The sequence below is a fragment of the Rhipicephalus sanguineus genome, chromosome 5, assembly GCF_013339695.2.
Source record: "Rhipicephalus sanguineus isolate Rsan-2018 chromosome 5, BIME_Rsan_1.4, whole genome shotgun sequence".
NCBI classification, from domain to species: domain Eukaryota; kingdom Metazoa; phylum Arthropoda; class Arachnida; order Ixodida; family Ixodidae; genus Rhipicephalus; species Rhipicephalus sanguineus.
This window is the reverse complement of record NC_051180.1, coordinates 10,210,946-10,223,581: the sequence shown is the minus strand read 5'-3', so window position 1 is coordinate 10,223,581 and position 12,636 is coordinate 10,210,946. Positions and strand designations below refer to the sequence as shown.

Genomic DNA, 12,636 nt, shown 5'->3' with positions numbered 1-12,636 from the left:
GGCCATCCCCGCAAACTCTTTCCTCTTTCAAGGGAAGTACTTGATAAAATTATCTCGTGTGGGTCGCGAATTTCATGAAAATGTCCTTACTGGATTGAAACCACTGATAACTCGTATTTGAAGGTAAAAAATCAAAAGGAGTATCGTAGAGCACCGATTATGTGAGATATTGGTGTTAAAGAGCATTGACACCATGATCGAAAAAGCTAATTTGACGCTAAAGGACTCATGGGCTGACTCACTCAGACTCAGGTCAAGCCGCGAGTCTGAGTCCGAGTGAGTCCGGCTGAGTAATATGTTAGCGAGTTTGAGTCCGAGTGAGTCTGGTTGAGAAAAAGTTTAGTGAGTGAGTGATTCCGGTTGGGGAAAATTTTGGTGAGCCCGAGCCCGAGTGAGCCCTCAGAGCAAAATATTAGAGCTGTGCGAATAGCAAAATTTTGGGTGCGAAGCGCATTCGAATTTGAAGTGTGAGTGAGAATCGAATAGGATATTTTTCTAATATTTCTTGAATATTTCTAGAATGTTTCTCGAATGATTCGAAGTGAAATTGCAGGAAAAAAGTTGGAGAGGATTCCTAAGCATATTCTTATGAGATAGCAACATGAAAGTGTTTCTTTTCGCTAGGTTGATGAAGCACTGGCGGGGTGGTGTTTCATAGTTGTCTTATTAAGAATGAGGCAATGTAGAGGCCGAATTGTATTTATGTAGATGATTTGGTGCAACCAAAGTGTTGCCGACAACACTTTACACGTGATAGGCAAAGATGCCGTTTCCTCAGCCTCTCCTCCTCTTTCAACTTCTGTTGAAGCCCAACTGATGTCGCGGACAAGGGTGTGCTCCCTTCAAGTCAGGAGTTCCCAATCTGCCTCGTAGACGTCGATATATAGAACATCTGAAATTTTGGATGCTAAAAAGTATCGGCTTCCAATTTTCCGGACTGCCTGCCCAAATTTCAGGTCCAAAACCACATCTTTCATCTCCATGTTGGAACCAGCACTTTCTTGAGTTAATACATTTGCGAACGTAGCGAAGCTTGAAAGGCAGCTTTTCCGCAATACGAGGGTGCAATGAGGTGAAGCATATTGAAAATCTGAAGAGGTCGCTTTCAATCGGACGTTGACTGTGTTTTTGGGAAGTTCGAATAGTAAAATTCCAGTGCGAATCGAATCGAATAGCAAACACTATTACAAAAATATTTGAAATTTCGAATATTCGCACACCCCCTACAAAATACAGTGAAATCTCGGTATAACGAACTTCAGGGGACAGCGGAAAAATGTTCATTATTCCGAAAGGTCGTTATAGTGAAAACCCAAAAATTTACCATAACAACAGAATTTCAGTAACGCAAACGTCCTACTTTTGCAACGGTACGTCCTTGAACTCGTTTCTCACAACAATGCACACGTGAACGTCAGACAAGGCACGTTTATTTGAAATAGTCCGTGATCGTTTTTTGATGGGTGCAGCACAAACTCTGCGTCATGAACGATTCTAGACCGTCCGCATTTTTATGCGCCGCTTTGGTCGCTGTTCCGCTTTTTTCTATGAATATGCGGAGTTTCCTCAAGTAGTCCAACGCATCTGTGGCCGACATGGACTCGTCGCGATTTTCGGGTGCTACCGTGACAACGTCGTCCATGTCATCGCTGCAATCCTTTAAGGCCCAACCAACCGCATGCACGCGAGTTTTGAGCGACGGCCGACAGGATTTGCTGTCGCGGAGGGCCATCCATCGCCATCCCTTGTCGCGTCACAGGTTTCTGGACAGCCAGAAAACATCGCTTGTTGCCCGGAAGTGAGCATGACGATATCCGGCAACATGGCAGCATCTCTGACCCTCGCTTCGGTTGCAATTTGCTCGTGATGCTTCCAATTGGCGCGTACTTCAAGAAATGCAAGTTATAGACTACCTTCTTTACAGCTCCATCTCATGCGGAGAGCGAGGCAGCTGCCGTATTTTGTCATTAATTTTGATCGACGATTCGTTTTGATGTTTCGGTGGTAGCTTGCTGCAATGTCAACATCGTCGTCGTGTGAGGTAGCCCTTCTCCCTGCGAAGCAACGATGCGAGGCGCTGCGGCTTTTCTTAAACGTTCTATGACAGCAAGAGGAAACGTTGTCGAGATGCGCCTCGTGGACTAACCCCAACATAAAGCAGTTTGCAAAGTGTGACGTAGCGTAGGCAGCGTACGCTTCCGGGCGCCCCATGGGATCACAGCAGATACTACTGTTGCGGTTAAACATAAGATTGCGAAAAAAGAAAGTCACGAAACGCTTTTATGGCATTCTTATCTGAAACAAGACAATAATAAATTTCGCATGTTGTCATTCATCTACTTTGTAATTCTTTTTCATAATTTGCCTGCGTGCACGCAATAGTTTTCAATCGAGCAACTGTGACACTTTGTCGCGAACATGTGGGTGCTCCCGTCGCGACGGAGCCCGTTTGTCGCAGTCACCTTCGCTCAAAAGTCGCGTGCAATACACGCGGTTGGGCCTTTACAATACCTGATGCGTTGTCGCCTCCGCAACGGAGGGAAAAAAAAAAAAAGTTCTCCGCCCGCGCCTTCTCAGGTTTATGCGGGAGGGCGTCCGCTCTTCACGCTACGTCGTCTGCTGCCTTACAGCTCCGACTGCCATGACCGATACACTGTAATCTAAGAATCCTCGCATTTCGGGATATAAGTTCGTAGTACTGAGGTGTTAAGATTACACGGGAATTAAATAATGATCGTTATTCTGAAATGTTCGTTATTCTGAAGTCCGTAGTAGTGAAATATTTTTACCTCTACTATAACTTTAACTATAAGCAGTCGGCACGGGATTTCTTAAAAGTTCGTTAATTTGAAATGTTCGTTAATGTGGTGTTCGTTGTAATGAGGTTTGATTGTATATTTCTTAGGTGAGTCTGAGTGAGCTCCAATTTTTTGCCAATCTATGCATGGAAGTCACACCTTTATTGTGGCAAGTCCGCCTACTTGGAAAAACATTACACCATCTCCCGCTAAGGGGGACCATGAGGCGATGCGAAGCCGGAGCACTTGCATGATCGCGTTCCGTTGGCGTTCGTTGGGCATGCTACCGACCTCGCGTCGTGGAACGCGAAGAGGAACAATGTGCGCGTCGTGTCTTCCCTCTAGCCTGGCCGGTAATTCTCACAGGGCGAGCGGGGAACGCGGTCTACAGGCGTGCGGGAGGGGAGCAGCGTAGGAGAGGAGAGGGGGAGGGGATGCACATGCGCTGGCGCTGCGCAGAAGAGAATTTCGGCATATCGAGCCCGCATTTCAAAGGAGTCAACCGAAGCAAGCTCTGGACTGAACGTGCGCAGCGCTCCACCACTTGAAGGAGAGGAGACTAGAGGAGGAGAGTAGCGCATGCGCCGCGAGAGCAGAAGCGAGAACACAGGAGAAGCGCAAGCAGGTGCTGGTAGAGAAGTGGAGAGAGTAACATGTAGCTGTTGGAGAGAGGGAAGGAGGAGAGTTGTGCATGCGTAGTGTGAGTGCGAACTAGCACGCTGCGGGACATACCCCCAAGCAAGAGATGCCTTCGCATCTAAAAATTCCCTCCATGCTTGACTGACGCGTTCGGTAGTTCCCAGCACCGAAAGTCATGCTTTCCAGCCTGTCAATGAGGTGCAACATTTCAGCCTCGCTGCTGTCGCACTCGACAAAGCTGCGCACGACACTCAAGGCATCAATGACATCCGCCAAAAGGGGTGCTCGGGAGGGCTCATCATCGCTGTCAACATTAGTGGCCAAGTCGGTTGATCTCGCAGCTATCTTGATGTTGTTGCACAGTGTTGACAGCGGCACGTGGTGCTTTTCAGCGAGAGCCGTTTTCGACGCCGCTGACCTGCTGGCCTCTTCAATTAAGCACACCTTTTCGTGCAGGGACAAGCTCTTGAACTTCGGCATCTTCCTTCCAAGCACACCTCAATCAACCAATTCACAGGGAAGAGTGCGCAAGTGGAGACAAACAGAGCAGTCGCACCGAATTGCACAATGCTCGCCAGCTGACATTGAAATGGCACAAAGAGTCTACAAAACATTCACTTCACTAGGGTGGCTAACATTGCTGTTGAGAAGATGATGATGATCATGATCGCAACTGCACACATCGCCGTCTAGCGATTGCTCAAACATGGCATCTACGACGCATTTCCGGTAAAAAAAGCATGGCCTTCGAGATCTGCATTTTAAAACAAAAAAAGTTGTGTATGTTTTAGTTACAGCCTCCGAGATTCGCAACACACTTTGCATATCTCGGATGTCGCGGCCAAGTGTGCCAATTAATTGGGAAGTGGCGGACTGGCCGCACCAATTATCTGGTTAAATTTATACACATAAAAATTTGGGACCACGCAAATAATACAAATTATCTGGGATTCCCAATTAACCGAGTACAAAAATTACCGAGGCTTTACTGTACTTAACCCTTTGAGGGTCAAAGACGTACATACACTAAACTCTCATTAAATGGAACCTGAAGGGACCAGGAAAGTTCCGTTTACCGAGAAAAGAACAGGGGTGCAGAATTCAGGTATGAAATCAATCATATCAGAGGTAGTTGTTTCAGTTAAGCAGCAGTTCCATTTAACAGATTTTCGTTTACTGAGAGTCTACTGTATACGTCATTGCCTGTATGTTTGAAATGCACGCCTTTTTTGATCATTTTTATTGCTTGGCGTGTGCTGCCACATTGCGGGAATACACAAAATTTTTTTCCAGCGCCAATGCCTCTCCGTTTCTTTTTTATGCTCTACTACAGCAGTGCACCAGCTAGTTTTGGTATCGTCCTTCGGCCGGTTCCCGCTTATTGCGCCCGCAAAACTGATGGCTTTCTGGTTTAGAATCTTTCAAAAGGTGATGGATTTGTTACCATCTTGCTTATTGCTCCCCGGTGCACGATTATGCCTGTTTCCATGCAGGCGCTGACTGACACAAACGATGCTGTTGTGGTTGCGTTTCCTGTAGTGGCGACTCGGAAAAACCGCTTCCCTTTCGTTGGCGATAAGACGAATGATTATCATAGGTTTCGGACTTGTTTTTGCCTTCCGGACACGCTCACAACTAGACAATTTTCTTCAGTGCGCTCACCCTCACAGTTTGCTTGCGCTATGGAAGTGCACGCCGGTTTCTCCGCAAAGGTGAGTCGCCGCTCAACTGGCAACTCGGAATCTGATACCCTAGTTACACGGGCACGCTAACCTCACTTACGACGAACCTCAGTTAACCGAAGTAAACTACTGTTAGTGCCAACTGCAGTTGGTACGTGTTACACGCGAAAAGTTGTCCTTAGTTTGGGTCCGTGAAGCAGGTCACGTGACACTAAGTTTCGCGATTTAAAATATAAACGTTCAGCTGGTGTCTATAAAAATACTGACAAATACAATGTATTTCATTTAAAATATCCTTGCATCTGCAGTCCCCGAGCGTATTCCATCAAGTGTTTTTACAATGTTTGGCTTAAGCAAGGGCTAGTCTCGCAACTATGGGCGAAGTCAACTTACGGTCGGTGCGAAAGCCAAGACAATCCGTTGCTGGGTACGTTTGGTATCATCGTGCTTGGGGCATGGTTTGTTTTGACGGACTGTTTCGCGTGTCAGTGCCTCTGTTCTTGAGAAAGGCCGTTTTACTTGCTTTTGGGAAGACGTTTTGGCCTCCATTGGAGCCACGCTGCCTTCAACCACCGACTTGGGTGCCGCCATTTTGTTAGTTAGCTTCCTTAACTGAGGTGGTCAACCTCAGTTCGGAGCAACCACGGTTAGTGGGGTAACTGCGGTTTAAGGGAACTGAGGTTCGTCGTAACTGAGGTTAGCGTGCCCGTGTAACTAGGGTATGATTCAGTAACTGTCAGGCGGTTGCTACGTGACAACAAAACGTGATAAATTCCGCTTCGCTTGCACGTCGTGGCCACATAAACAGGTGTTCAAATATGCAGCTTTTCTCACTGGTACAACAGTCATGTTGCACGATCAAGCAGACGCCGTCTTCAGGGAGGCAGCGCGCTGTACATAGGCATGACAACTCGTCCAGGCCAATTCTCAACATTCCTGGCGTCGCCGGCGCGGCATACCTGCATGGAGTAGGCAGCTACCTGGCAAGCTGAGAACACGAGACTATATAGCCCCACAGGAGCCAGCGCGTCTTAGTCCGCTGTTAGATATACTTTTCCTGGTTCCAGTTGCATAGAGAACGTTACATTCGTTATTGCGGATGAAGCAGAATCATAGCTGTTTAAACCACTGTCAGGTTCTGCTAAAACTGGACAGAAAATGAATTTGTGGTTGTTGGTTTTTGCGTTTTGGAGCAGCGTGGTGCAACTTCAGGAAACAACACGGTTTTGGCGCAACTTGTCGCAGGAAGCCGAAAATGTAGCGCTTCGGCACAATTGGCGCAGCTGTACCACCCCTGCATTGAGAATATCATTATACTGATGTTCTATCGAGGTTTAACTTTATATGCAGGTGAAAAAAAAGTTTAGACCTTGCACTGTTCACCCCTAATTCCAAGCAGAGGAAGAAGACCCGTGATTTCATGGTCTGCAGCAGCATACCTCGTCTAACTGCTACTCCCACTGGCCTGGGCCATGTAGGCATCCAGCTCAGCATCCAAGTGACTTCTCGTACGTGCCATGTATGCCTCCAGCTGCTGATCCAATTGGCGACGGTCATTTTGGCCACCAGAATTCGCACCGGCTGCTGCCTGCTGCTGCTGTTGCTGCTGCTGAGCGCGTCGCCTGCGATTTCGTGGCCTGCACAAAATGCATCGTCATGTATTCATGCGTGCATGAAGAAAATTGTTCGATACTGGCATTGCAGTTGACGCCATGTGGTACCTGTGACTGTAGTATAATTAATAGTGGTAGAATGAGAGACATCGTTGAAGTCAATTTTAGAAGGGTATCTACTTGGGCTTGTTGGTTTGCCATTACTCGTACACTGTTGTGCGTTAAAGATGTAGACAGAGCACAGAGACACACACGGAGCGCACACTATCAACATTTTTATTAGCGGACTGACGCCTCAGAATACAGCCCCATGGTCACAAGATGCCCACCTTAAGCTGTATAAGCACTGGACTGCAGGGACCACAGGCGGTGCACCAAATCTAACGGTCCTTCTGCCATCTCAGATTGGTGCACCACCAGTGGTCCCTGCAGTCTAATGCTCATACTGCTTAAGGTGGGCACCTTGTGACCACGGGGCTGCATTCTGCCCTTTGGGGGATGTAATCGAACAGCGCGGCTGGGTGCCCTTGTTCTTTCGCTTTGCCGCCTTCTGCGAGGTTACTCCCGTACTCGCACATTGCACTAACGCAGAGGCATGTCGGAGCCACCAAACGCTTGGTGCGGCGGCTTTTTTGAGAAAGGTTTTTATCGAAATAGCCAAGCCAATAGGAACTGACTCGGGGCTGACCCGAGTTTCACAAGCGCATCATAATCTCAAAAAGCGCCAACGAAATGACACGCCTCGTTATTGAGGCTCACAAAATCTCGGGTTTAAAAGCAAAATGCGTAAGCCAGGCTTCTATCTCTCTATCCGACAAGGAAATTGCGTATCTGAGTGGCACGACCCGTGTGTATTGAGTGGTTCTTGTTGATATGTACTTGCTGTCAGGCGCAATGCATTGTTAGGCTAACTGGCACATTTCCAAAGGTATTAACTGTGCAAATTAAAACAAACCACAGATACATACACAAGATGAGCGTAGAACACGACCAGATTTATTGCAATTTAGCATAGAAAGAAAGATAGAGGAAAGAGAGGAAGGTTAACCAGAGGCATTCTCCAGTTGGCTATCTTCTACTTGGGAAGGGGTGTATGAAAGAAGTATGGCTGTACATAATGTAACAAAGCGTGCATAAGCAAAGAGCGAGAAAAGGCACAATATACACAACAACGTATAAACGATGTGCTAGCCCATGGGAAGTCACTTTTTCCAGATGTAATAATCTTCCATTTATTCACATGCCTCTGTTTTTGCAGTTCCTGTACACAAATTGGATACACTCTTTGTTGTACTAAAAACTCAAGGACATAAAACTCCAGCTTGTCTAAATATAGCTCTCTAGGTTTCCAAGGAGAGTTTATTACGAAAGAAGATTTGCACTCACCGACCAAACTGTCCACGGAGAGCCCCATTGGCGCGTGGCTGCCTGTAGTAGGCCCTGGCTGCTCCGCGATCTACAAGGCAGACATATCTGACTCGGAACAAGAACACTGCTGATAATCTTCGGCGCCTACAGTACATAGCCCTGCCACATGTAGTTGAGCTAGCATCACTACTGACTGCAAAGTGAGCAAACACTTGCTTAAGGCATCACAATGCTTTGTACAAAGACGCTGAGAATATTTGACATAGCTGCCACTGAATCTAGCACATTTACTGTCCTTTGTTCATAGCCATTTATCATATCTTCAGAAAACGTGCATCAGCTCTGTTTAATCAATAGGTAGTACAGACTAGAACTTGTTCCACAGGGTGTTGGTTTGTTTCATATGTTAACCATAACCAAAGCTACTGCAGTAGCAGGAAAAAAATGAAAGAATTCTGTCGCCAAGTGTTAAGTGTTTTGTTGGTGACATTTTATCCTAATAAAAGCTACATTTCTGCTTTGAGTGGATAGCTACAGCAATATGAAGAAAACAGACAACGAAGCTACAAAAAGCATTTATTGAAAGGAGAAATATACAGTATTCCCTCGTTATAACGAAGTCAGCGGAATGGCGACAAAATTTTTTATAATCGGTATTTAGATATAAGCGACCCCTCGAGAAAAGCTAAAGCAGTTGAGCTTTAATTGTGCCATAACTGCGAGGAAGTCAAAATACAATGTATTCAGTGAAGTAAAACTTTATTCAGATGCAAAAAAGGCAGAGAGCTTAGGCTGTTTCAAGTTCTTGCCGGGTAACCTCTGCGAGCAACCTCTGCTCAAATTTGACCAAGCATAGCACGAGGCCATGGTCGCCGCCCATGCATTCAACTTTATTTCGCAGCAGGTGTAGGTACTCCCACATCTGCACCATAGATTGTACTTCACGTGGCTCTTCATCCGCCACCTATTTGTCCTCGTTGGGGCCACCAACAGTGTCAATTACCTCTGCATCCGTTGCTGGGGCGACCATGGGAGCCGCAGCGTCAGCCGATGCAAACTTCTCGAAGTCGCCTGCTACCACTTGGCCAGCAATTTTATGAACAGGCTCGAACAGCCTCACACAATCGTGAAAACTGACAGATTTTGCTGTAGGGGCTTTTCATGATCACTGGGAGATTTTTTTCTCGGGGCGTGCAGCCATGAACTTTGCGAAACATGCAAAAACATGCAGCCATGAAGTTTGCAAAAACAAGTTTTTCGGCGCCCCGTTGTCGCCGAAACTGCTAATGCTACGGCTCCAGTGTCAGTGTCCGTACACCGTCGCGTCCACACCATTGACAAATGTCTAAGAACAAAATTCAATGAGCCTGACATGCATATGGACAGTCTGTCTAAAGTCGAATGGCGTGTTTCAGCGCCAGAGGTGCTCTTTAGAGTGCTAAGGCTTCGCTCGAGTGCCACCCGTGGAATGCTATGGCGCAAGCCAGCCTGCGGTCCTTTGGCCACTTTTCGGCATCCAAGAGACTGCGCGTTTCTGGCATTGCAAACCACCAGGAAAACTTTATTTTCGTGTAGATTTAATCATGGGGGCACCAGCGATGCAATTACAACCAAGATTAACGGCTCAGGCGTGCTGCACCATGGAATTTGACAGCTCCTGTTTGCTCCGCAGGAAACAGCTGGGAGCACTCGGCATTCACTTGGTATCCGTTAGTCGCCAAGTGTTCATTAGGATGCCCAAAAGTCTGAATAACCAAGAGTGCCGAAAAAAGACTCACCTGAAAAAAAAAAGCACCTTTATTGGCCCAATGGCCGGAAAAACTGGTCAATGTGCGTTAGCACACATCCATGCTTACGCGCAACCAAGTCGGCCTGCATTCCAGCCAGTGTTTGCATGGCCTGCGCTAAATCCGCATTCGATGGCTGCGGTGTGGGCGGTGCATTATCATCGGAGTCACCGTCCACCTGCGCTGCTTTGATGACCTGATTAACGATCTCATGATTGCCCAACTTGGCAAAAACTCCTGAGCAACTTCGGATTGAGGTTGGCTGCCTTCCACTTGGCCAAATAATCACTGCTTTCTTCGCCATCACCAGTGTCTTGTACTTGCCATGTTTCTTCATTAGTCCCAACGGCGCAGATGGAAAGGGTGGCATTGGAGCTATTTCAACAGATTAGGCCTAGCCACACAAACAACTGACAATGCAAACGCTCAAACGCAATTGCTCACACCGAGCTGATTGAGCGTCGCTTGGCTTGGCCTGCAGTTTGGCTGTGGTAGACATTCAATGGATGCTTGACTGGCTAAGTCAAAAGGCAACCATTATGTGTAGCCAACACTGCCTTCGAGATTGGCAATTGTAATTTTGGGATGCTGACACGACCTCCAGCCATAGCCAGTGCAACCTTTCAGTGCTGGCAACCTAGCAAAAATATTGTAAACATTGTTGACAGCTTGTCATGCATGGCGTTCAACGTTGCACCCAATCAGCCAGCCGTAGTCCAAAAAAATTGAATGGTGCATTGTGGTGCGTCCCAATTTTCGGTCGTGAGTTTACATTACTTCAATGGGAGTGGCAGTGCCGCAATGGTGTCCAAATAAACGAGCACGTCCGAATAAACGGTCGACAACTGTACTAGGTGGTCATCGGTCGTGGGTTTGGTACTTTTGTGACCTGTTCTGTGCCTGCATGAGACGTCGGCGGCATCAATTTCACATTGCATGCGCAAAAGGGTCGCCTCCGTTTGGCGATACCTTCACTTGCCTCTTCGTTCTAAGCAGTTCAAGCTCTTTGTACGTTTGGAGTAATGCGGCTTAATATGCATGTGTTTGGGTCAGGACCAGAAGAAATTTCGAATAAAGCGATATTTCGAGTAAAGCGATTTCGTTATCAGGAGGGATTACTGTACTTTTAAGTCATCTACAATGAAATTTCGCTTTGGCTAATAAACTCATTAGAGTATAGTATACGAATTATCCTTGTCTTTGTGCATCGTTACTGGCCCGATTGTCAGTCCACCTACATTATCACCGAGATCACCCAATTGTGAGAAGTGAATAATATAGGAATCGAATTGAGTAAAAGGAATCCTTACATTATACAATTTCAGCATTTCAATAGTAGCTGCAGGACTGCAATTTCCTGTTTAGACTTCTTTCTGTCAATGGCTCAAGGCCACTGATGGGCTATCTGTCAGCTGGATGGATTAACAATTGCAGACTCACTCCTGCGCGACTGTGCAGCACGGGTTCCATTGGCTTGAAGTGGCCTCAACCCCAGCCTAGACCGAAGCAGCATCCCAGCTGGGTGGAACGGCCGCAGTCCAAGGCGTGCCTTCACTCCACCAGACAGCGGGCCAAGACGTTGGCGCAGGCTACGCTGCAGGACCCAGCCACCCCCGAGGGGGGACACCCCGCGTTCCATGGCCCCGATGGAGGGAGAGGGTACCATGTAGCCACCACTCAGCACAGGGGGTGCCTGTGCATCACCAAACCCAGGAGCTCAGACTCATTGTGGTGGCACCAAGCACAACACAGGAGAACAGGATGCACAATCAAAAACTATTATAATACGGTATTCAATGAAGCTAGTTGGTTCATAGCCAACACTGCTTCGAGCAGTGGAACTGAAAACGAGGGACAACTGAGGACGGACAAAGACATCACAGCGATGTCCTTGTATGTCCTCCTTTCGTACCCCGTTTTCAGTTATGCTGCTCGAACCAGTGTCAAAAACTATTAATGCCACGCATCTGAACGTTTACGAAATTTCCTAGGCTGCAATCCCTCCTCTCAACAGCATCCATTTGTCAGAACCCTCGCCTGCTAGGCAGCTCCCAGAGCTGCCTTCCAGAGATATAGTGCTCCCCAATGGTCCTTTCATGTTGACGAACTGGACTGCCCACGGTCCCTTTTCTGTCTCCTGACAGAAAAGGGACCGTGACAGAAAAGGGACCTGACAGAAAAGCTCCTGACGAGAGCTCAAGGCGCGAGCTAGAACGAGAACGTGCTCACGATCATGGCAGCCGCTGCCACTCCGCTTCAGTTTCTGTCTTTCCAAATAAAGTGGCGAGAACGGCATGGCCAAGTCGGCCGCCATCATGTCTCTCGTGCTACACTGGCTTCTGGGAGGGGTATTCTGCAATGGATCACAGCCATGTGATGAACCAGGCAGCTGCGAAATCTGCTGAGTATAAAAAACAACTTTATATAGCTTTCATGGACTAAGAAAACCCATTCGACTCTGTAGAGATACCAGCAGCCTTGGAAGCATTATGTTACTAAGAAGTGCTTCAAACAAATGCAAATACCTTGGGCATCATCTACAAGGACACAATAGCTACCTGAAGGAAAGCAAAAAAACTATGATCAAGAAAAGGGTCAGGCAAGGAGATTCGATATTTTCAATGTTCACTGCATGCTTAGAAGATATTCAAATGACTAGATTGGGTAGAAATAAGACTACATATTAAAGGAAATATGTCTGGGCGACCTACGGTTTGCAGATGGTGCTGGGCTGTTCAGCAATGATGGT

General features: G+C 47.2%; 1 protein-coding gene across 2 annotated transcripts in view; it reads right to left on the bottom strand.

Moving 5' to 3' along the window:
- Positions 1-12,636, bottom strand: part of LOC119393192 (chromatin target of PRMT1 protein) — a 31,358-nt gene that overhangs the window by 3,191 nt on the left and 15,531 nt on the right. For both annotated transcript variants that reach the window (XM_037660038.2, XM_037660039.2), the window contains exons 4-6: positions 11,328-11,580; positions 8,119-8,188; positions 6,559-6,756 (exon numbers count right to left, since the gene is read on the bottom strand). In XM_037660038.2, coding sequence (XP_037515966.1) covers positions 6,564-6,756; positions 8,119-8,188; positions 11,328-11,580 — 516 coding nt within the window. In that variant the 3' untranslated portion in view covers positions 6,559-6,563. The remainder of the gene's footprint in view (positions 1-6,558; positions 6,757-8,118; positions 8,189-11,327; positions 11,581-12,636) is intronic.